Source organism: Temnothorax longispinosus, chromosome 7, assembly GCF_030848805.1.
Source record: "Temnothorax longispinosus isolate EJ_2023e chromosome 7, Tlon_JGU_v1, whole genome shotgun sequence".
Lineage (NCBI taxonomy): Eukaryota > Metazoa > Arthropoda > Insecta > Hymenoptera > Formicidae > Temnothorax > Temnothorax longispinosus.
In genome coordinates this window covers 4,423,282-4,445,022 of record NC_092364.1, presented here as the reverse complement: position 1 = coordinate 4,445,022, position 21,741 = coordinate 4,423,282, and the positions used below count along the sequence as shown (strand labels likewise).

At 38.8% G+C, this 21,741-nt stretch overlaps 1 protein-coding gene across 3 annotated transcripts in view; it reads right to left on the bottom strand.

Annotated features, from left to right (window-relative positions):
* Positions 1 to 21,741, bottom strand: part of Stacl (SH3 and cysteine-rich domain-containing protein) — a 59,372-nt gene that overhangs the window by 8,516 nt on the left and 29,115 nt on the right. The window contains exons 4-11 of one of the 3 annotated variants that reach the window (XM_071784185.1): positions 16,823 to 17,079; positions 15,930 to 16,328; positions 13,821 to 14,074; positions 12,272 to 12,383; positions 8,996 to 9,150; positions 7,910 to 7,963; positions 6,555 to 6,829; positions 5,348 to 5,506 (exon numbers count right to left, since the gene is read on the bottom strand). In XM_071784185.1, the coding sequence (XP_071640286.1) occupies positions 5,348 to 5,506; positions 6,555 to 6,829; positions 7,910 to 7,963; positions 8,996 to 9,150; positions 12,272 to 12,383; positions 13,821 to 14,074; positions 15,930 to 16,328; positions 16,823 to 17,079 (1,665 nt within the window). The remainder of the gene's footprint in view (positions 1 to 5,347; positions 5,507 to 6,554; positions 6,830 to 7,909; positions 7,964 to 8,995; positions 9,151 to 12,271; positions 12,384 to 13,820; positions 14,075 to 15,929; positions 16,329 to 16,822; positions 17,080 to 21,741) is intronic. The other 2 variants (XM_071784187.1, XM_071784186.1) reach the window with 2 other exon arrangements.

Sequence of the window (21,741 nt, the reverse complement as noted above, 5' to 3'; positions counted from 1 at the left end):
TTTTTTTTAGAATTTTTAATTAAAACTCAATATTGAATATAAAAAAATTATGAGAAGAAGCAATGATTATGGAGAGTCAATGAATCTCTGTAATTAATTCAGCGATAAATAATTCTATTTTTACAAGTAAAATCCGGCCAATTACGTCTCTATCTTAAAGGAAATAATCGATCGTCAGCGTCGAACATGGAAATACCGGCTGCACGAGCAAGCAGGACAATCAATTCTTTACAAATGCACTAATTACTTAACATAATTAATACACTGAAATAAAAAGCTCACAAGCAGCATACAATTATAACGGGACACGACTCGCGACGAAATATAGAAAATATCAAAATTGCGGAAAATAATATTTTTATTTACAATATTTACATATGCTTTCGTCGGAAAAAATTCGCAGATAACATTTTCGCGGTGTGCGCCTAAGATAACAATTCTCTGCAAAACAATTAACCCCATTGGTCCTATTATTATTCTAAACAATACGTGGGATATTTTCAATCTTTCTTTCTCTTCTTCTTCTTCTAATCGCGTATTTCGACAGTGTATACGACGATAATTTAAATTATAATAAGGAAACCTACAATACTCGGTGCACAAAAATCCAACTGACGAGTCTTCCGTGGCGATAGAAACGAGCGTTTCTCGCAACGAATAAGATATAAAAGCGTTTCGACGTCTCTCTAAGCTTACTGTTAAATATTTACTTTATAATCGCTTTACCGCTGATAAAAGCACGTTTTTAAAATTTTACAACGCGGAGCTATGCGTTTATCTGTCCTAAGATTATTTTCGTTTTTAGCTCCGAACACGCTCCGAAAGCAGAAATAAACGCGAGAGAAAAAGACCCGCATAAGCGACCTAACAACCGCGTATTGGGGATTGAAATAAACGCGAGACAAATCCCGTTTGCTGCGATAATAAAGAGCGCCGTGCACGGTAGAACCGATAAAATAGCCTCGTTTGCTATCAGCGTAAAAAGCGATAGTGGCCATGTTATACACGATTTAAATCGACATTAAAGGGTAAATTGTTTTCCGCAGGTTATTGTATTTACATACGCACGTAACGAACCACAAACTGCGATTGCTTTCCTGTTCGCTCAAGCAATAAACTCGCTTTGGCGATTTAATATTTGTTAAAGTTCAATATCTGTCCACGCATGTTATTTGAAACGTATCTCTGAAAAGTTTTCTGCTGAAAGCAAGATTTTATTTCTTCTTCAATCTATTTTCCTCGAATTGGAATTTATAAATCACATTTAAGTAACACTAAAATAAAATAACAAGAACAAAAACCACGAAAAGTCTTAATTAAATCGATTTTAAAAAATCGATAAATTAATAATCCGCAAAAATGAATAGAAATATAATAATTTCGTAATTTTATTAAAATCTGAATTTTGATAATTTCACAATCTAAAATTTGAATTTTAAAACCTGAATTTTTCTGGATGAACAAATTCTTTTGATGTCTTCTGCTAAATTTACACTTTATACATATTTTATTTTCGAAATAGTGTATCGAAACAATCAGTATGTACCAAATTGGAACTTTTATTCAAATTACACTTTAGTTTGAAACGACACTTTTTAAAACAGTGCTCTCTCGTTGTTCGATCGTTAAACAATCCTAAGCACGATGAATCGTCGCAAAATGATCGTTGCGATGTCGAATAAATAAATAAACGATAGATAAATAGGCGAACACACTCCGTGATGTTGGGCGAATTGGATTCAAATTAAAAGCACGTATGTGCACTCTTCTCGCCGATCCTATGCGTGATTCTACGAAATCATGCGCACTCTCCGTATAATCTGGATATACCCCAGTGCACTTCCACTTCCACCTCTTCGTGCAGCTAGGTAGCTGGACGAGGAAATAAATTTCCAATGATCGTGCATTCGTGATGCGCTCGATCGCGTGAGAAACTTGCTTTTCGATCGCTGCTGATATAATATATAGCGTACCTACATGTGTACAACCGGATCGATACACTCGACTGAGAATCGACACCCCCACGTTTGCGCATCTGTCCGATATTCGCGCTGTCTCCATCCATTAGCGACTATTAATCAACGAGCGCGAAATACGTGTTTCCTCGCGCGTCACGCGGAACGTAGTCGAGTTACAGCGAATTAACTTGTAGATGACATTGTTCCATATACAATACGACGTTTTAATAGACGTTTCGAAATATTGGAGGTATATATTCCTCAATATTCCGTGACACACCCAGATGTTCTAAATATTTAATAATACTGCTATTATATGTACCCGCGAAAACACAGGTGTAACATAAAATATTTATTACGCCCTCTTCGCGAATTCAATACTCATTCCCTCGTGTAACAAGAATCGGCAGTTAACGAACGTTAAAAAGTCCGGGGGGTCACCGGGGGATATGATATGATATCCGGTGGATATCGAAGAATGTTCGTCAAATATGTGTTCCTCTCGTATACGAAGTAATGGGAAGAAAATGGGAGGGGGGCGACGGGTCGGCACAAACAGATAAATAAAATCGATAGTGCTGGAGCGGAAAGAGAAACGACGGGGACCGGCAACGCCGCGGTGTGGGGGTGTCCTCGAGATGGATGTCCTCTTTCCCAAAAGGATCCATCGAGGATGCATCACTTGGACGCGCTCGCGCGAACGCGCCATTCGACCGAGACGTCGCGACGCGACGTGATGCGATGTGACGCACCGTCATCGTCTCTTATTGGCGCCGCGTGGTGCTTGCACGTCCATCTCGGGTGTCCTTAGCGAGGTCGACGTCGAAGGCGGCGAGTCCTGCGACAGATTCAGCACCAGAGGCTGTCCGAAGGGTCGCGTGCCGGAAGTGGATCCACCGCTGCCGCGTCCTGATCAATCAAATTTCAACAACCATCACTACGATCATGCGTCACTCCGATCTCTCTTCCAGCGGTCAGTTTTGTCTCTGATTCACTCTCCACTCGATCTCTCATGTCAGTTGACCTCTCATGTCTCGAGATTGTTTAAAGGGTTACGGAAATCGTCAAACTCGCATAGCTTCTCGTTAATAGTTCGCGTTAGGCTTAACACAGGCTGTGGAAATCCTGATGTTACTGATGTTCCTCGGGGGGGTTAGTCGGCGATATTTTGTTCTCATTAGTCGCCTCTTGTGTTATCTTCCGTTATAGTAATTATTTGATTTTTTTTATGTAGCAATGTTCTTATTATGGTATCATAGCTTCGTTTCGCAAGTGTCCATTGTTGTAAAAAAATGTACGGACAAACGAAAAAGAAAAAAGGGCGACAGAAGCGATAATTAAATCGAAAGAAAGGGTCGCAAACAGAATAATTGCTATAATTAACTAATCGCTATTATGACTACCAATACCGTTATTATTTATTAATATCTACTTATTATGATTGTTACAATATTTATAAATTAATTATTACGGTTACTAATACCGTCATCATCATCCGTTACTATTATTATAATAGATATTCGGTCGGATATATGACAGAAGGCTAATGAGGGGCGATTTGGAATGGGGACTTGAGATAAGCCTTGATAAGCGCGAGATAAAAATCAAGAGGGCGAGAAGCGATAAAAGATTTCTCTCGTCGTCGAGGAGACACCCACGACGACAAAGTCAGCCCAAAAAATTGATCGTATTTGATTTATCGTCGTTATTCTTGGGACTTGATGAGAACTCCTTCAACATCGAGCACGTTTAAAATGAAGACAGTAAAGTACATAGTTTAATTATTGTCATAAAAATTAAAATAAAACTGTCTAACCGATAAAATCATTTATTTTATACGTCAAGTTATTAACGATGTGGCTGTCAGATCTTAAAGATCTGGAAATTTTTTGTCAAAATCGTGTGAAATATATTAGTACGATACAATTTACAGATTAAGAGTTACTGTAAAATAATGATAATAAGAGTAAAATGAATAAAAAATATAAAAGGCAGAAGGCATGTGATTGGGCAGATGGCATTTATCGTCCTGGGTGTAACAAACGTATTTACGCCGTACTACGCCGTACCACTAATCATTTCGATATAACGTAATAACGGAGTACTAAATAATATCCAACAATAATGTGAGCGCCTTACCTCTAAAAATCGATCAAATTAATCTTAATGACAAGCAGAATACAGAATAGAAAAGAAGAGAAAAGCAGAGCGGTAGAAAAAGAAATGGGTGTAGAAGAAGGAGAAGAAGAAGAAAGGAGTGTATAACATTAAAGAATCGATAGATTACGAATTTTACGAGTCATGTCCCTGAAGACGAGCGGCTTTACATAAACACATAGAATGACTTCTAGACCTTGGAACCGACAGTACTGGAGCACGGGTGACATTAAACACGCACACACATATACACGTGCTTAAAAAGAAATTATACATACATAAATTCAATTACATGTAACAGCAACTTAACTAGTAGTCGAGAAGATAAGAATATGAAATAGAAGTATTATAAAGGTATAGAAAATTCGAGACATCACATATTGCTTCTCTTTAAAAAAAAAGTAGGTAATTTTGAATGCATTCGATGGTTTCTATAATTCAATTCTTTTATCAATAAGATCTTTATACACATATAATTTATTAAATTAAGTTTATATTCCTATCTTCTTTTGAGTATTACAGTAACAATGACTACGATACACTAAAGAATAAAAATAATAACTTAAAAGTTATTTATTTTTTTTTTTACAGTTTAATAAGGGAGACTATTCAGTTTACAAAATTAAAATTAAAATTCTAGTGTACAGGGGGGATAGTGGTACAGAATTATACAGAAAAAAATAGATTAAATATCGATTAAATACGAACTTACTATATTAGATTAGATAAAATAAGATACACATTCGAGAAATATGTTGCTCCAGTACTACGTCGATAGAGAGATATGCCCCAATAATTCCGACACGTTTCGGCTTTACAAGCGTATCGATTGTCAAAATTGAACTATAGCTTTGGATATCGAATTCTATGAATTTTTCCCAGTGACGGATTACACTCAAAAATCTTATTCGAGATATGTTACTAAAAACTCTAGTTTCAGATTATTATATGATAATAAATAAGAAGCACTTCTTATTTATTATCATATAATAAAATGGTTGAAAAAAACCTATTACTATACTTTTAATAAAATTTAACAAAATTCAAAATTAATAACGATATAAAGAGAATAAAGTCCGGCAACGAAATTCTGGAATATGAGGTACGAGCTTCTTCTCGTCTCGAGATCCCGGCGAATGTCGGGCACGCAATCCGCCACTGTACGTGGGAAAATTTTCGGGGTTCCGACGTACGTTCCAAGGTCGGTAGGAATTCTTGGTGGTGCGCCTTACCAGAGGTGGACGAGGAACAGGGATGGGAGGAGGCCCTCGCTGACGAAGGTGCTGCACCGGAGGGGGGATGTTCTGCTGTGGGAGGCGTAGGTGGTGAGTTTGTCGAGTTTCCACGGATCTCGCCTGCCTGCTTCAGCACCTGGTATATGGCGTCCACGTCTGCCCACACGAGATAAAGAGACACAGCAATGCAAAAGCGCACCGTACGGACTTATTCGGACGGCGATGGTTTTTCGAGTCGCGCGGGCTCAGTCAAGTGCTCGATTTTCTCACATTGATCTGTCTTCTTCTTCCCTTTTTTCGTTTGGCGTTGATAAATGATAAGAGATGGCGCGCGATAAACGGATATAGCGGCTTTGGCAACAGCGCGAACGAATAATCTTCGCGAATTAAATCGTAGTGCAGAGAGATATATGTATGCTTCAAATGAATCAACAACTTTGACAAAATCTTAATTTTATGTCTATCACTACTCGATATTTCATGATAAAATCTTGAGAATTAAAAATAAATGTCGTGCAGAGTTGTAAAGAAAGACATGACAGATTTTAGTTGACAGTAAAGAATGTACTACTTTCTGTATCAAATCCAACTTTGTATATCACGGACGAGCATTTTACTCTCTCACTACTTTTTAATATATGTATAACAGTTACACAATCTCAGCAGAATGAATGGAATTGTACAGCGAGTTTCGAGAATATTAAAAAATTCTTAGATTAAGAAGCTACAATCTAATTCATATTCTATCAAATTATTTAATGAATAATTTTCCTGCGCATAAGAAGGTGCTTAATTCATTTTAATGACTTTTATTTCTCGAGTTCCACTGTTCTTCCTTGCGAATCCATTCACTCGTCGCTGGACATAGAACAAGAGAAATTGTGAGGAAAAAAAAATCCTCCCGCGTTGGCTGTATATCTCCGGATGAATTTCTAACAATTTTCAACTACGCGTCATGCATAAAGGGGAAACCCGACGTTCTCCCGCGGAAATACAGGAGGGGGGAAAAAAAAGAAAGATCCCCGATCCAATCGGCGGGAGATAACGGGCTTATCGGGAAATCGACCGGTTCCCCTCGTGTTCATCGACAAAGCGTCCTCGACAATGAGAGAGCTGTCGCTGATGGCGGGGAGAAAGGGTGGGCAGGAGGGAAAATAAAACGCGTCTCTGTGATGGATCTCGTCGATCTCTGATTGGTACTCACTGTGCTCGGACGACGCCGGCACCTCGTCGGCGGGTACTTGCGTCTTTTGCCGTCGTAGAAGCGGTATACCGCCGCCCTTCTTCGGCGCCAAACTCGGGCACAACGCCGGCTGCACCATGTTGATGCAGTCCGTGTGCGCGTTCGCCTTGCAGCCGCGACAACGGACGCCCTGGCGGCTGTGGCCGCGCAGCACCTGCCCGCACGCGTCGCACGGCGTGATCTTGCGATACGTGTACTCGCGCCAAGTGTGCCCGCCCTCGGACTCGAGACTTTTCCTGCGAAAGCAATCTCCCTTGTTCACCGGGTTCCTCGCGGTCTCGCGAAAGTCGGCGTGCTCTCTTGCGATGCGTGCTATTATTACCGTTCGTCATACGTGCTCTTGCGGGAAGAGTGCATTAAATTAAATGGAAAATACACATTTTGTTTTGTCTGGAGAATTAAATTCAAAGAGTAACATCAATATAGCGATGTCGCGCATGATGCGCCTCTTTTCTTTTTATTGAGTAACAAAAGTTTGAGGTCGGAAGACAAGGAAAATTAGAAAACTCTGTTAACAGGGATTTCAATGCGGTCTGATAGTATGTAAGAATAAATAATAAGACTAACGCTAACCAGATTATGCGCGATTCGTTGAGAAGATTTGTTATTTGCTAGTGGAAATCTCCCACACTATTCGCGATTCGCAGTATGTCATTCGTAATTCGTCATTTCTTAATTCGTGGTTACTTTGACCAATTTCAGCAACATCCAACAGTATAAATGTTTAGTTACCTGATGAACTGATAGCATGAATTGTAAACGTGTAGTATAGCGCGACACGAATGGATTGATTCGTGATGACTCGTGTTTTTTGAACTTTGTCAAAAAACCGCTTGACTAGCGAATCAGTGCAAATGGCGAATCGTCGACGAATTTTTCCTCCACATTATTCACGAACGTTATATGAGTCACGAATTGCGCATAGTCTGGCGCTAGTTTAAGAAATAAGAATAAATCTCTCTCACGATTGTTATAAATACACTGAGAAAAAAATGTTCTGGATTTTAGTAAATATTAGTTTGCATATACAACTGTGACTCCATTTATTAAAATAAAGAAAATTTTCCTTTTTATTAGTATATATTTTTTTAGCGAATACACATATACTAATAAAAAGGAAAATTTTTCTTATTTTAGTAAATAGAGTCACAGTTGTATGCAAACTAATATTTACTAAAATCCAGAACATTTTTTTCTCAGTGTAGTAAATAGTTTTTTGTGAACGGCGTTTAATATGTTTCAAGTATAATATCCATCTTCAAATGTCAGAAGTAGAGTCGCAAATGGCAACTGTTGACGAACAATCGGAAACTTACCTGGACATGGTGACGACGGTGGAAACTGCGTGGTACATGGTTGCCTGCTTTCCTCTTTATTAGTCGAGCATTCGCAAAACAGTATCTACGGTTATTCAAAGTCCCTTTCGTCTAACGTCTATGGTTCCCCTAATTGGGAAACTTACAAAGCACACGGAAGTAAAAGCATATATTAACTCGAACGTCTCGTCTTTGAGAATTGACTTTGACAACATCGTTTCTATATAGGTGTGCGAAAGTGCAGCAAGAAAAACTTTATTTGCTCTATGCCGTTTGTTTTCCGAGATGGCGGCGTTACCGTATTGCAAGTGAAATGTTTGACGAATTAATTGTTTGCGAAACACAAACACAAGCTTTCCTTGCAGAACTTTCGCATTTAATTCAATTAATACAGCGATATATAGGATAAGAGTGCTACGGTGACTACATTCCTATTTTAACGTTTAACGTTCTAGAAATTTGCGAGAAAATTTCTAATTCCCTATTGAAATAACGGATGGAAAAGGCAACGTCGAATTAGAGTTATCTATCTACATCACGATGAAGCGATAACTAATCTTTGAAGAGCATTCGTTATATTTTATTTGCTCATGCATACGTCACGTAGGATTCGCAAAAAACAGTTCTTTTTTAATATAAATATGTACTATGTGAGAGCGTAGAAGAAAAGTTAGAGTACATGATTTTTAGTGGTATATCTCTTCGAAGTAGAATTTCGAATTATATAATTGCATGTTTTTATTTCCTTTCGATGGTGACGATGGTATTTTACGAATTTCAATTTGCGCATCCCACGAGTGCATCCAGCTGCGCTATTCTCTACTGAGCGTCGCGAAACAAAATTTAGCAAAGAGAAACACGGATGAAACAATCAATGTCGGATTAACTCGAAAAAGCAAAAGTGGATCCTCTTTCATTTCCGGGACTTGTATCGAAGAGTACATATAGAGAATAAAATATATATAATTCCCGGGGGTCGCCCGGGTGTAGAAAACCATCTTCGTCGCGTCGGAAACTTTGTCGGGGTTTTTCGCGGCATGCACGTGGTGGAAATTGGTATAAATGGAAAGGAAATAAGTAGCTCACTTGTCAGACAGCGGCGGTGTCGTGGGCGAACTGGTCTTTAGGCTCTTGAACGCTTTCAGCCATTTCAGCTTGGGGCTTCCGGTCGAACCGTTCGACATCTTCCGACTGGTCACTCCATCCGGTTGACCAGCTTCCCCGCCCCCGAAAAGTTCTTTCTGTGAGTGGCAATTCATAGAGAATATATATATTTTTATGTATTGTATAACACATTTTTAATAATTATTAAAAGAGAAGAAATAAAATCTAAAAGTATCGAATAATTAAAGTTTTGAAAATAAAAGACTTAAAAGAGTTCAAAATGTGCAAACGTTAAAACTTATTTTATTTAATTTCGTTGAATTAGATCTTAACAAAATTTTACCTTGAGGCTTAATTATCGAAATAATTAATATTGAAAATAAAATCACTATGAATAAGATATTACGTGAAAAATTTCCAGTAAGGAAATATGGACTTAATATCGATTAATCCATATGCAAAGGTGATTTAGGACGTTCTGTACTAATAGCCGTATTCATAGTCCTTCCTTAAGGAATAAGGATTCCTGGTTCCTTATTATTTATTCTACATTTCATTAACCTTCCTTGATCGATCAAGGAACCTTAAAATTTATGAAGTGTAGAATGAGGAACAAGGAATCCTTACTCAAGGAAGGACTATGAGTACGGCTATAGTTTACGCTTCGTGAACAAGAGAAGGGTCGATTATATTACTGTTGCACACAGAATCACCCTTAAACGACAATCACGCTTCTTTGCGTATCAATTCGCGTCCCCGTGAATGAGTAAGGAGCAAGCCCTACAGACACGTGACTTGGAATTGAGTTTAATCTATATCCACGTGGGGAGTATTATCCCAGCGACTCCTCTGCTGTTATCATATTATATTACATATGCCGTCTTGCGGATATTGATTGCGCACAAGATAGCGAGATTACGTGAGTTTAATTTACGCGCGAACCTGGCGATTTGACGAATGCATGCACGTTTCAATTCAAAATCCTGGGTATTTTCAATCTAAATAAGTGAAATTGATAGTCGCCAATAATTGCTGCATATAAATCTCAACGTAAACAACAATTACCCCTTCTTATCGACCCTAACCCTCTAAAAAATAATTTATAAACCATATAAGAACGGTTCTTTCATAAGCTTTTAAACTGATTATACCGAGCTACGTTACTGCACTTTTGTACTTTCTACAGGATATAGGGATAAAGTTTTCTCGTTGCGCGATTAGGAGTTTCATCTCTGTCGCAATACGCGCTTAGCAACACACGCTAGCCTGATGAAAATGCGTCAATACACCGCTCTGGTTGAAATGTTTCCATGGATCTATCACCACGATTCGCCCGTTTTCAACTGCGGGAATGTTTTCATTGACAATACGTGCATGTCAACTTTCATTGATCCCGCGTGGTCATTGAGAATATACTCGGCCATTGTTCACCGCCGCAACATTAGCCTCTTTGTGCTCGACTTCACAATGAATAACTCCTTATCCGTCTAATAACATAACGTCCCCGTGTTCGTATAATCGTTATATAAACTTGATTAATACATTAATATACATTTTTCAAGTCTTTTTATTTTATGTTACTGTTAAACGGTAAAATCACGTAGATTTAATTTAGAGTGTAACAAAAATCAATAAGTAACAATATTGTATCGACATTGGAATAGTATCACCAGATAGCCAAATGCTGATATTCTTAATAACAATAGATATCAAGAGCACTGTTAGGCACTTTTCCAACCAGGGCGGCCTATTCGTCGAGCGAGTCCACTGAATCATGCGGCATCCCTGGCCTCGCGATCTAGCGTGCTAGGAACAATAATTCACCAGAAGAAAAAAAAATACTAACGACTCGCGTGCGTAACGTAGTCCACCCCATCGTTCGGGCTGGACGCGATCACGATTCGATATTACACGACGAGGAGCGGTAAAACGGCAGCGCGCGGCCAGACAGCAACGATCCTGCTCGCCTGACCTGGATAGACGGACTCTCTCGACGAGGCCAGAAATGGATTTTCAGACGCTCGTGCTCGCCGATGACCCAGTTGCGAAGGCGCATGTCGCGCGATTGCGCGCGCGTCAGTATTTATCCGGCGTTTAGGCTAAAGCGCATCAGTGAATGACCAATTGCCAGTGAATGGCCACAGACGAGCCTCCCACTTGGGAAACTTTTGGAAAGTGAGCCGTCCGTATTTGTCAACGTTACACATGCATCAAGAAATCGCGCCTCCGAATTCGTTGGGCCGGGCAGACCGCGTCCGCGAACTCTATAGTATGCGCGCGCGATCCTGCGCACGTCATTTTTTTTGTACGCCAAAATTATCTTACAAGCCACAATTTAAAAAAATCCTCTTCAGATTATATGTGCAACAATGTTTCCTCTTTTCGAAATAAATCAAGTTTTCCTCTTTGAATTACACCATCGTGTGCAATTGATCTATTTTGGGAACGCATTGACAAAATTGAATTTCCCGTGGGAAGATAAATCCAATTTTCCAACATTATAACGAACGTAGGTTTGCTCGTGATATTTATAACCGCATAAAGCATAAAGTAACGTAATTATTTTGCAAACGTGAGATTGCGTATCAGTTTTCAATTATTACCGCATTAATTAGTTACTTGGGAGGTTGGTAATTAATACCGGCGACTTCGTTATCTTTAACAGTCCCTTTTTTCTATCAATTCTGGATGGTGCACAATTTCCATTTTAAGTTAATAACGTGCGAACAATTGAGCAGTTCTTCACTGGTGCATCCATCCCTGCACATAGATGAGGCTCGATGCCACGCGCGGTCGGACAAATTGGATGAAATGGGGGAGAACGTGGAGGATAGATGTCTGATCAATTTCAGGTCGAGAACATAGAGGCATTTAATATATATATGACTATTTATTCTAGAATTTAACCTGAAATCTTGTTCCGCAACACATATTGTATTTCGCGCACGTTGCGCGTTGTTAGAATTGCTGTAAACTGCTCCGTAAACAAGTTTTATAAAAAATTGTGTTTGAATATGTATATCTTATTTTCCATATAATCCGTGTAATTGCGATAAATGGCGTACAGCTTGCGGGATCGCGTTTCGAGATGCGCAAGTCGGATGATAAATACGAGCACACGCTTTTTGCATCGGGATGAATAAAGTGATAGATGCGGCATGTCAGGATTAGAGACGAATAAAGTAATAAATGTCCGCGACGGACGTTGCGTAATATGGCGGTAACTAAAGGAGAACAAAGAACGTGCTTCTTGCATACCTGTGCTTGCACCGCGGCTAGACGCAGTTGCGCCACACCGAGGTCGAGGCGCTTCAGAGAAATGTCTTCCTGCAGCTCGGCTACTTTCGTGTAAAGATTACTCTCGGCGCTCCTGCAATGGGAAGTGATAAAATAACTCTTATCCCCGTGTTTTTCTTCTTAAAAGATTAAAAAACTGACGTATTTCCATGCAAGCTACCACGCCGACCGAAAATATAGCTACCGGGTGAAAAATATAGCTATCAAGGTAACAAATATTCGAAAGTCGAGAAGAGCAATTTTGATTAACCTTTTTGCTCAGGTAAATGGTAATAAAAACATACTTAATGAAAAAAATATATTCATAATAATACGAATGATAATAAAATTTATACATATCTTCTTCAAACATTTCACAAGTTTGTCACGTTATAATAAATTATAATTAACTTGACAGAAATGAAAAATTTCTAGCGTAAAATGTAAAACAAAAACCCAATTTAATAAAAGGGAAAATTCACAAAAATAAAATTAACTTTTTATATAAATTAACGTGTATAATTTTTCAATTAACACGTTCACTGCCATGGTGGGTCATTCCTAACCAGCGCTATCGAAATTTTTTTTAATACCGTTTAAATATAAAATTTTGAATAGCATCAATAACTAGACACAATATAAAATAAAATTTAATACACAATATTTCATCATTATATATTTATAATAATAAAAATTCTATTGTGACGTACATCGTAAGTCACATAAAAATTACTGATTGGACAACGTGTTAAAAAAAATTATCTTTGAACCAGGATTACCACCTTTTCTTTAACAGAAATCGGGACTTTTAATTGAGGAAAGAAGGGAATAAGTTTGATAAATAGAAACATTTACAAGTATGCATAGTATATTTTATCTTTCCATTAGTATGGCCTTTTATTATAATATTTATCCATTTTAGTGATATAGGAAAATACTCGCTCCACAAACGCGTTAGATGGTGGAATGCTCAAAGTACAGGATACAACAATTGATAAATCGTAGATTCTTTTCCTTTACACTATTAAAGATATTTACCCACTTTTGATCAATACTGAAGATATCAGTATTGATCAAAAGTGGGTAAATATCTTTAGTAATCCCTTACAGCAATTTAATACTGTAAGGTGTAAGTGATTATTTGAGTAGCGATTAATGATTTATTTTGAGTATTAAAAGCATTAAAAAAACAGTGCTTTTAACACTCAAAATAAAGTAATCAATCACTTACAGTATAAAATTTCTGTAAGGGATATCGGTTTTACGTTATAGCTTCTGCTTACATAGGGAAAACAAAGTCACAAAATGACTGTCAAAATAATTTAAAACTTCTGCTCTCTAAAAATCAGGACATTTAGCGTCCTGGCTGCCATCCCGGCGGGACGCGGGACAAATAATGAAAAATCGGGACAGTCCCGGTAAAATCGGGATGAGTGGTAATCCTGCTTTGGACAGACTAATACGTTGTTGTGTTCGTTACTCGCCGAGTTACGAGTAAATACGCGGTTGCATAAAAAATAATTGTACGTACTTGCGTTGCATTCGCACGAGAGCGTCCAGAGCGTCTTGCAGACGACCTATTTCCAGGTTGAGACCGTCGTAGTCGCGTTTGAGATCCTCCATGAGCGGGAGCGTGCTGGTGCCCGTTGGTACCAGTTCGTCCCTGAGCGTGGGCATTTGACTGATTCTCTCCATCGGTATCTGCTCGGGTGGTGCCGGCGCGACGTACAGACGTCGCGGCGGCTTCCGCGGCGTCGCGTTCACAGATAGGTTTCGCGCCAAGGTCTTAAATAATGTTACATATTCGCCTCTTTAAATTATTTGACATTACGTTTCATAACTGGGGCGAACACGAAAATGAAATAGAGTGAGACAGGATTGGATAAAATATATATTCGCGAGGGAAATAATTGAATATCCGACTCTTTTTACGCGACAGATACGCGTTTGCGTTTATTTGGAAAAACCGTATAAAAATGTTATCAAAAAAGACTAGACTGAAACAATTGCGCTGAATTTTTAACTTAATACGCGCACTCTCTTCGGTTGAAAGTGTATGTGCTATGTGCATGATTTCTAACTTTGTAAGAGGGGGAAATATGCGCACGCTGTTTTGAAAGCTGTTTACATGACTGAGTTTGAAGAATAAGCTGAACTAACAATGAATAATAAATCGAATCATGATTGACAATGACAACCGAGCTGCTGAAATATGATTGGAGTTACAACAATAATTGGAAAATATAGTCTGTCTCGCGAATTGCTCGCTTTTTTAATATGACAATATGAGGGCACATGTGTCCGATTGAAAAATTTTCACTAATTCGTCATTAGGAATTAAAATTAAGGTTTGTACTGTACATGTACATGAGAGATTATAAAAATTAAAAAAAAATGATATAATGTGTGATATATATATGTACATATAATGTAACATAGCACGTTTCGTAAATTTATGTGGGACATGTATTACCTCTAGCTTTAATATCTGTCTCTTTTCGTCACAAATCAAGGATCTCGAATTAAAACCGTCAACGCGATGATACGCGAGGTAAAATCCCGAAAAAAAAGTATTCGTCGTGTCACTGTCATCGTTCCGGCATTAATAATCTCTTGAAATGCGACGCAGACAGGGATCATGCATTTAAGCGAAACCGGTATTTCCGACGAGGACCCGCGATCGACCGACGGGTTCAAGGAGGACAAATCAGTGAATGCCGGCGCGTTTGGTCAGCCGAACAAGTTAACTCACCGTACACATAGGTACACGGTAACGCGCAAACACACGTACACACGAGCGCGGCGTCCGGTGATCTCGAGCGGCCAATATATCCTGGACACGTGCCCCGCCGCACAGCGAATATGACCGGCCTTTAATCAGGCGGCCCTGTTTTCAGTCTCTCTTCACCGAATACCGACGATTGTAATCCGCCATCGGATACCTCACCATCCCGAAATTGGATATATGCCCCGGCACCGTCTATTTGCTCTTGCGTGATCAATATATCCGGAATACGTACAATCGCATCGTCGTCGGGCATCGTATATCTGCGCACGATCGATCGGTTCCGATTGACGTATCGAGCCGCGAGATTGACACGGTGGACGCGCTCGCCGTCGTCATGTCGCCGACTCGAGAGATTTGACCTCGCGGAAGAGGGATAAGTTAGAGACAATCGCATATCTTTTTTTTTCTGCAACCGCCGATTTGAACAGATACTGCTCTGACAAGAAGGAGGGACAGGTTTCACACGTTATATCTTTCAACAAGATAGGAGTAGGAGTAAACAGTACAGTTGTTGGTCACTCTACAATAATTGGCCACATCTTAAAAAATTAAGGATTATAAAAAAATACTATTAAAATGTTTTTAATTATAAATACAAAAATATTAGAATTATTATTTTTTTATAATTAAAAACATTTCAATAGTATTTCTTTATAATCTTTAATTTTTCAAAGATGTGGCCAATTATTGTAGAGTGGCTAACAACTGTATACTGTTTACTCCTTTTTGTTTTTATCGTAATGGAGCACCTGAGACATTTTGCAGCGAAACGAAAAAGAAGAGAGAAAAGGATGTGCGTTTTCCATATCTCGCGGGTTTAACAACTCTTTTCAGAGAGTGAACGTAGGGTACCTGTAGATCATTCGACGGTATAATCGCCTGCGCTTCCTTGGCCACGGCTTGATAACGTTTCGCCTGTTCGCCGGACCGTTCCCCGGCCGCGTCCGAGGTCCCGGCGACGCACTTGCAGGCCAGTCCGCAAAGTTCCTCGTAGACCTCCGCAATCTCGCCGAGCAGTCCCGGCAAACAATGGGACTGATAGCGCTCGGTAATAGCGTTGGTGGCGCGTAGCTGCAGAATATAGGCGTTGTGCGACTCAAAGTAAGCGCGCTTCAATTCCTGCTCGGCGCCGCCGCCGGCCTCGTTGGTTAACAACGCGGCGTATGCGCGCTTGTAATCCAATCTGGTACGCTGCAGCTTCTCCTCCGTCTTGCTAACTACCTGCTCGTAAGCGTCGCGATGGGCGAATACCTGAGAAACGCGGTATACACGTTATAGATTGGATAGGACGCGAGAGATCGGGTTAGACGGTGCGACCCGGAGAGACAGACGCTCCCTGATGGGATTGAAATGCCATTCGGAACGCGCAACGTTGAAATCGAATAATCGAATGGGTCGCTTGGGAAACTTTACCGTCTGCGTTCGGCAATTGCGGCGAACTTGTCTCTTCCCGTGACTCGATATCTAAGCAACGCGAACTTCGTCGAGAACCTGGTGCAATCGAAGCGTCTTTTGATAGTTTGAAATAGCAATTGTAATCGCGCAAGATGACAATACGGGTGTTAACACATTGTCACGGTAAAGGGAAATGATTATACAGATAGATCGTAAGTGCATAACGAGTTGTGCCGCCAAATGAAATTACTTTGGAATATCACGGTATTCATCAATTTCACGGAATTTACTTACGAATGAATTTACAAATTTAGAAAAAAAAATCGTACGTATGATGGGGATAGGCTCACCTTCCTAGATTGCAGCTTTCGGTGGAAGCTCGCCTCTAAGGTGGGCCTCGACAGTTGCTGCTGCAGCACCGCGGCCAGATCGAGGTGAGAAGCTGCGTCCGCCTCGACCTGCCGCAGCAAACTTTCCCAAACACGTCGCATACCGCCGACATCGACTCTCGAGTCGCCCGATCGACTGCGAAATTCATCGACCAGACGTCGCACGTTCGCCGAGTGGCTCTCCATCGCGGCGCCCAACTCCTGGGCGAACTCGGAGACTACACTCCCGTGGAACACACAAAAGAAAACATTAATCAGGGAGTTACGTGTTGATGGGTGGAGAACGGCGTCCCAAATAAATATGGCAAACCGTGAGGCTTGGCTCCTCGAAGCGAAAATTTTGCGTTTGTGATGATAAATCAATATAGTCAGTGTATTATGCAAAAATATTATGAAAATGTTAGAAAACATAAATTTTGGAAGAAACGGCATGTTTTTTATAGTGCTTTTAGAGAAAGTTAAGGAAATTTAATCACAAAGATATATTTTGTACATTATTTGCATATATTTGTATATTGAGTATCATATGTATAGTAACTTTTATTAGAAATTTATAGTAACAAATTATCATTAAATATTATTGACATTGTTAAATTATATACAATTTTACATGACATCTATAGTATTAAACATGTATGTAAAACATCTATGTTTTTATCTAAATAATTCCAAATAGTTATTTTTTAAAGTCTTAAAATATAAGATATTTTACGAACAAATCCCGGTGACCGAAAAATAAACAATTTAAACTGAAATCGGAAATTCGAATTCCGATTCGAGTCTCGGTAACCGAAAGATCTGCCTTGGCAAGCTGCCAATGGAGCCTGATCGCAATTCACGACGGCAAATTCAACGCTCGCGAGTGCAACGACGCGGTTGCAGCCCTTTACCGTCTACGTCGATTCGATTTGCTCGTCAAAGGCGTCGTTGCAAGTCTTGACACATCCGAACCGACGCGACGCGACGTCCCGAGAGAAAGAGGCTTGGCGGTCAAAAGTAAAATTACGTCCTTTTGCGTCTTTCCACCCTCGTCGGTGGAAAATCGGCTTCGGTAAACGTTATTTTGGACGTATCTGGAGTGGCATTTGGTCGTGGTGAATTCAATATTCTCGCCGTCTTATCCAATACCCCGCGCGGAGAACTTTGAAATATCCTTTTATGGGCGATCCGAATGACCTCTTCGTTGGTCGAGAAACGACGGGGAAGATCGTCAAAGAGCGTGTAGGATCCTCTCTCGCGTCGTTATCACTATCGTCATGATAGCGCCCCAGCCCTTTGTGGGATTTCTCTATGCTTCTTGGCGCGGGTTATTTCCTCGCTTCGATGAACCGCCTCTTTATCGGAATCTCGCGCGTTTCGAAAAGGCAAAATGTAATTTACTGTGGGGACCGTGATCAGAATGGAGTAATAAGGAAAGTACTTTGATGCGAACTTTTTACTCAACTATACGTGAATATGTAATAAACACTTTTTCCTTAATCTATAGTCTATAGCAACGAGATGATGCGTTTTAGATATTGATATTATTTTAACATTATCATATTATAATAATTATTAGCATTTAATATATTCATATATTCATATATTCATAGTATGCTGATTATTATTTATTGGTAGCATAAATCGCGGTATTAACGGTTTGTTATTTAGCTAAAATATTGAAATGATTAACTTAGATATCCGAAAATATTTACATTCATATTTAAACATATTTGAAATTTGTGTGCTTTTGTTAATGGAGCCACATATAACATTACTAATTATCAAAAACTCTCGTAATAAGAAGAACGTTCTAAAAAAAATATCTTTTAGGGAAGATTGGGGCTAGAAGTCACACGGGTAAGTTGTCACAGAGCTTACATCTCACTTAATTGATTGAGTGGAATATTTAGTTTCTTCTTTATAGTGTAGGTTGCTTCTATCGTGTTAGTCGGGTGTACGAAATAGCTCGTTTCAAAAACATCGCATGTGATATTTACGAGCACTTTTTAAAAATTGGAGGTCGTGAGTAAATTTTTCTTGCCTCTATTTTTATTGTTCCGTTGGTTTTTGGAATTACTATAGTCGTAATTTCTTTTTGGTCATAAGATCTATTATAGTTTTAGATAATTTTTCCTGTATTTAGTTAACCGTCATTGCAACATAGTTTATAAGTATAATCTCCTTTGTTCAAAATGACCGTTCAGGGTAAGTTGTCTCAAATGAGATGGGATTCAAAGTTTATGAGAATTATTATTCTTTTATTTACGCAAAGTTTATGAAAGTATTACAAAGTTTATGAGAATTATTAATCTTTCATTTACTCTAAGTTTATGAGAATTATATTACAAAGTTTATGAAAATTATTAATTTTTCGTTTAATTCATGCTGCAATATATTATTAAGTTAAATTTACCAAAAACTGGCACTAACTTTAATAAAATATTAAAACAGGAACTATTTGTCGTATGTTTCTTCTACATGAAAGATACATGACAATTAATCCAGAGTCATGTGACAACCAACCCTGGGTATGGGGTAAGTTGCCACATTTGCGCGGTTTTGTTTAGAATTAAATAACTTTTTTGTGTATAAATATATATACAAGTCTAATATTTTTTTTCTTACACCTAAAGGATGTAGCGATATTGTAGTATAAAATATAGTAGTATAAAATATTGCTAACATTTTTTTAAAAATCAGTATTTGAAAAGTGTGACAACTAACCCCGGTCTCCCCTACTTTAAAAAGTAATAATAAAGTAATTCATGATTTTATTGAATTTTATTTTTGTTTTTGTTATTTAAATGCCTTCGAGTATTCTTAAATTTAGGGTAATTTTTTCCATATATTTCATTCATACTTCATATTTGAATTATTTGAAATGCTCGTCACACGGTATAAATGCGTACTGACGCTCGCACAGGTATATCAAGAAATATTTTACGGCCATGGGAAGCACGTTGTCGTTACTTGCGATATATCTTCGTCCACGCGTTGTTATTATTTTGGTAAGAGAAGCACGTATCTGTCAAAGAATATATCTTTCTTTTACAGGTGTGCGTCAAATGTCAGGACGTGTATGCGCGTAGACCCCGACGAGAAACATTTTTCTTTATAGCGATGTTTATAGAAACTCATTATTCGCAGGGAGAATCTTATCACAAAATGCTTAAGATTCGTAAGATTTATTTAGTACTGAACACATTATTTTTTTATATTTTTGTTTCTTAATCGGAGTCAAACAAGTTCCAGTAGTAAATTGTACTTGTAAAATTATCGTGTATGTACGAATAAATCTCACTATAATTATCTTCGTTATCTGCATCGAATTATTGAGTTTAAAAGTAGTATCAAACTTATACTATTAAAAAAAATATAAAATTGCCCAAAACAATCCTCTTGCGGTTTACATTTCGCCTCGTTACGATAACTTGGTGTTCGAAAATACATTGGAGCTTTTACCGTCAACCCGCGGTCAATGAAAATATGTGAGCAGAAAAAGCATCTTTCGCGAGCAAATATATATAGGTACACGTTCGGCCTAACAGAAACGGAGCGAGAGAGATATGACGGTATAACACAAAATGGTCGTTCAAATAATCGGCTTATCTATACCTCTGACGCGCTTGTGTATTAATACGATATCCAATACCGCAATTTTCCCGGCGAAAGTTTGCGATAAATTCGTGAACGAACGGGGAACCCGGAAGATAGGAATCCATGCCAACCTTACTGCCGGCGCGCAGCGTGAGTTCGCGGCGGCGAATATCGTTTTTCTTCGTCAAACAACTCAAACAAACGAAGGGAAAACTCGACCGGGTGGCATTATTTCTCGAACTGGGCCAAGATAACCCGGGAATCCAATAAGGTGAGCTGAGCTCTACAGCCTCCGAACTCTCCCGCTCTGCCAGAGGGTTACCTACTGTCAGGTAATCCGACCCGTTTTTGTGAACATTTCTCGTTTAGCCGAGTGCTTTTGTCGTAGACGTCGTTATTAAAATGTCTTTCGCTCGACGAAGGAAAAATCGATATATTTGATATACCTATAGATTGTTTGTTTGGAATAAACAGGAATTCGTAAAAATAAACCGAATAAATCAGTATACATATGCGTAGAGTTACGTAATAAACAGTTACATAACCAGTTATGTAAAAGTCAAATAATAGAATAAGAACGAGTAGGTTTCTATAACAAGTAATTAAAATATATATCATAATTAAGTATCTTTCTAGTAATTTACAAAAAATTTGTAAAACTGAAAAACGGCAACAGTGTGTTAATTTCAACGTAGTAAGATTGTTGAAGTACTCCATTTTTATTAAAAAGATTTTATAATCCCTCTCGTTTAAGAGCTTTTCGGTTAATATCAACTTTAATTTCACTTACATAACACAATCTCAACTCGTTATCAAGATGTTTCACGTTGAAACTTCAGGAACTGCGAGAAGACGGTGTATAAATAAATTATCGTAGAGGGAGGGTCGCATTGCATAATTTTCGAACAACGTCGCGCGCATCAAACGCATTACATATTAATAAACGAGCATAAGCCTGTTTATGCGGCTATGCAAATGTATATCCATGCGTCAAGTTGCGTCAAAACTTGCATCATGCGTGCCGTGACATATCCGAGAAACAAATCCGCTGGAATTATGATATAACGGGGGTTATAGCGATCCCCTTCATCAGTCGATACTGATTTAAGCGGCACGAACAAGGGAAGGACCTCACACGCGCGCAATATCGCCCCTCATTAAGACATTCGCATTAGCCTAAGTTGCTCCTGTTTCGGAAATTACCGTTTTGGGGGGGGAAAGCCGAGATCTCCCGTATAATACGCAATTTGTTCGCTAATCTCTCGCGTTAGCGGATTACATTAGCGCCCTGGAGATTGCTT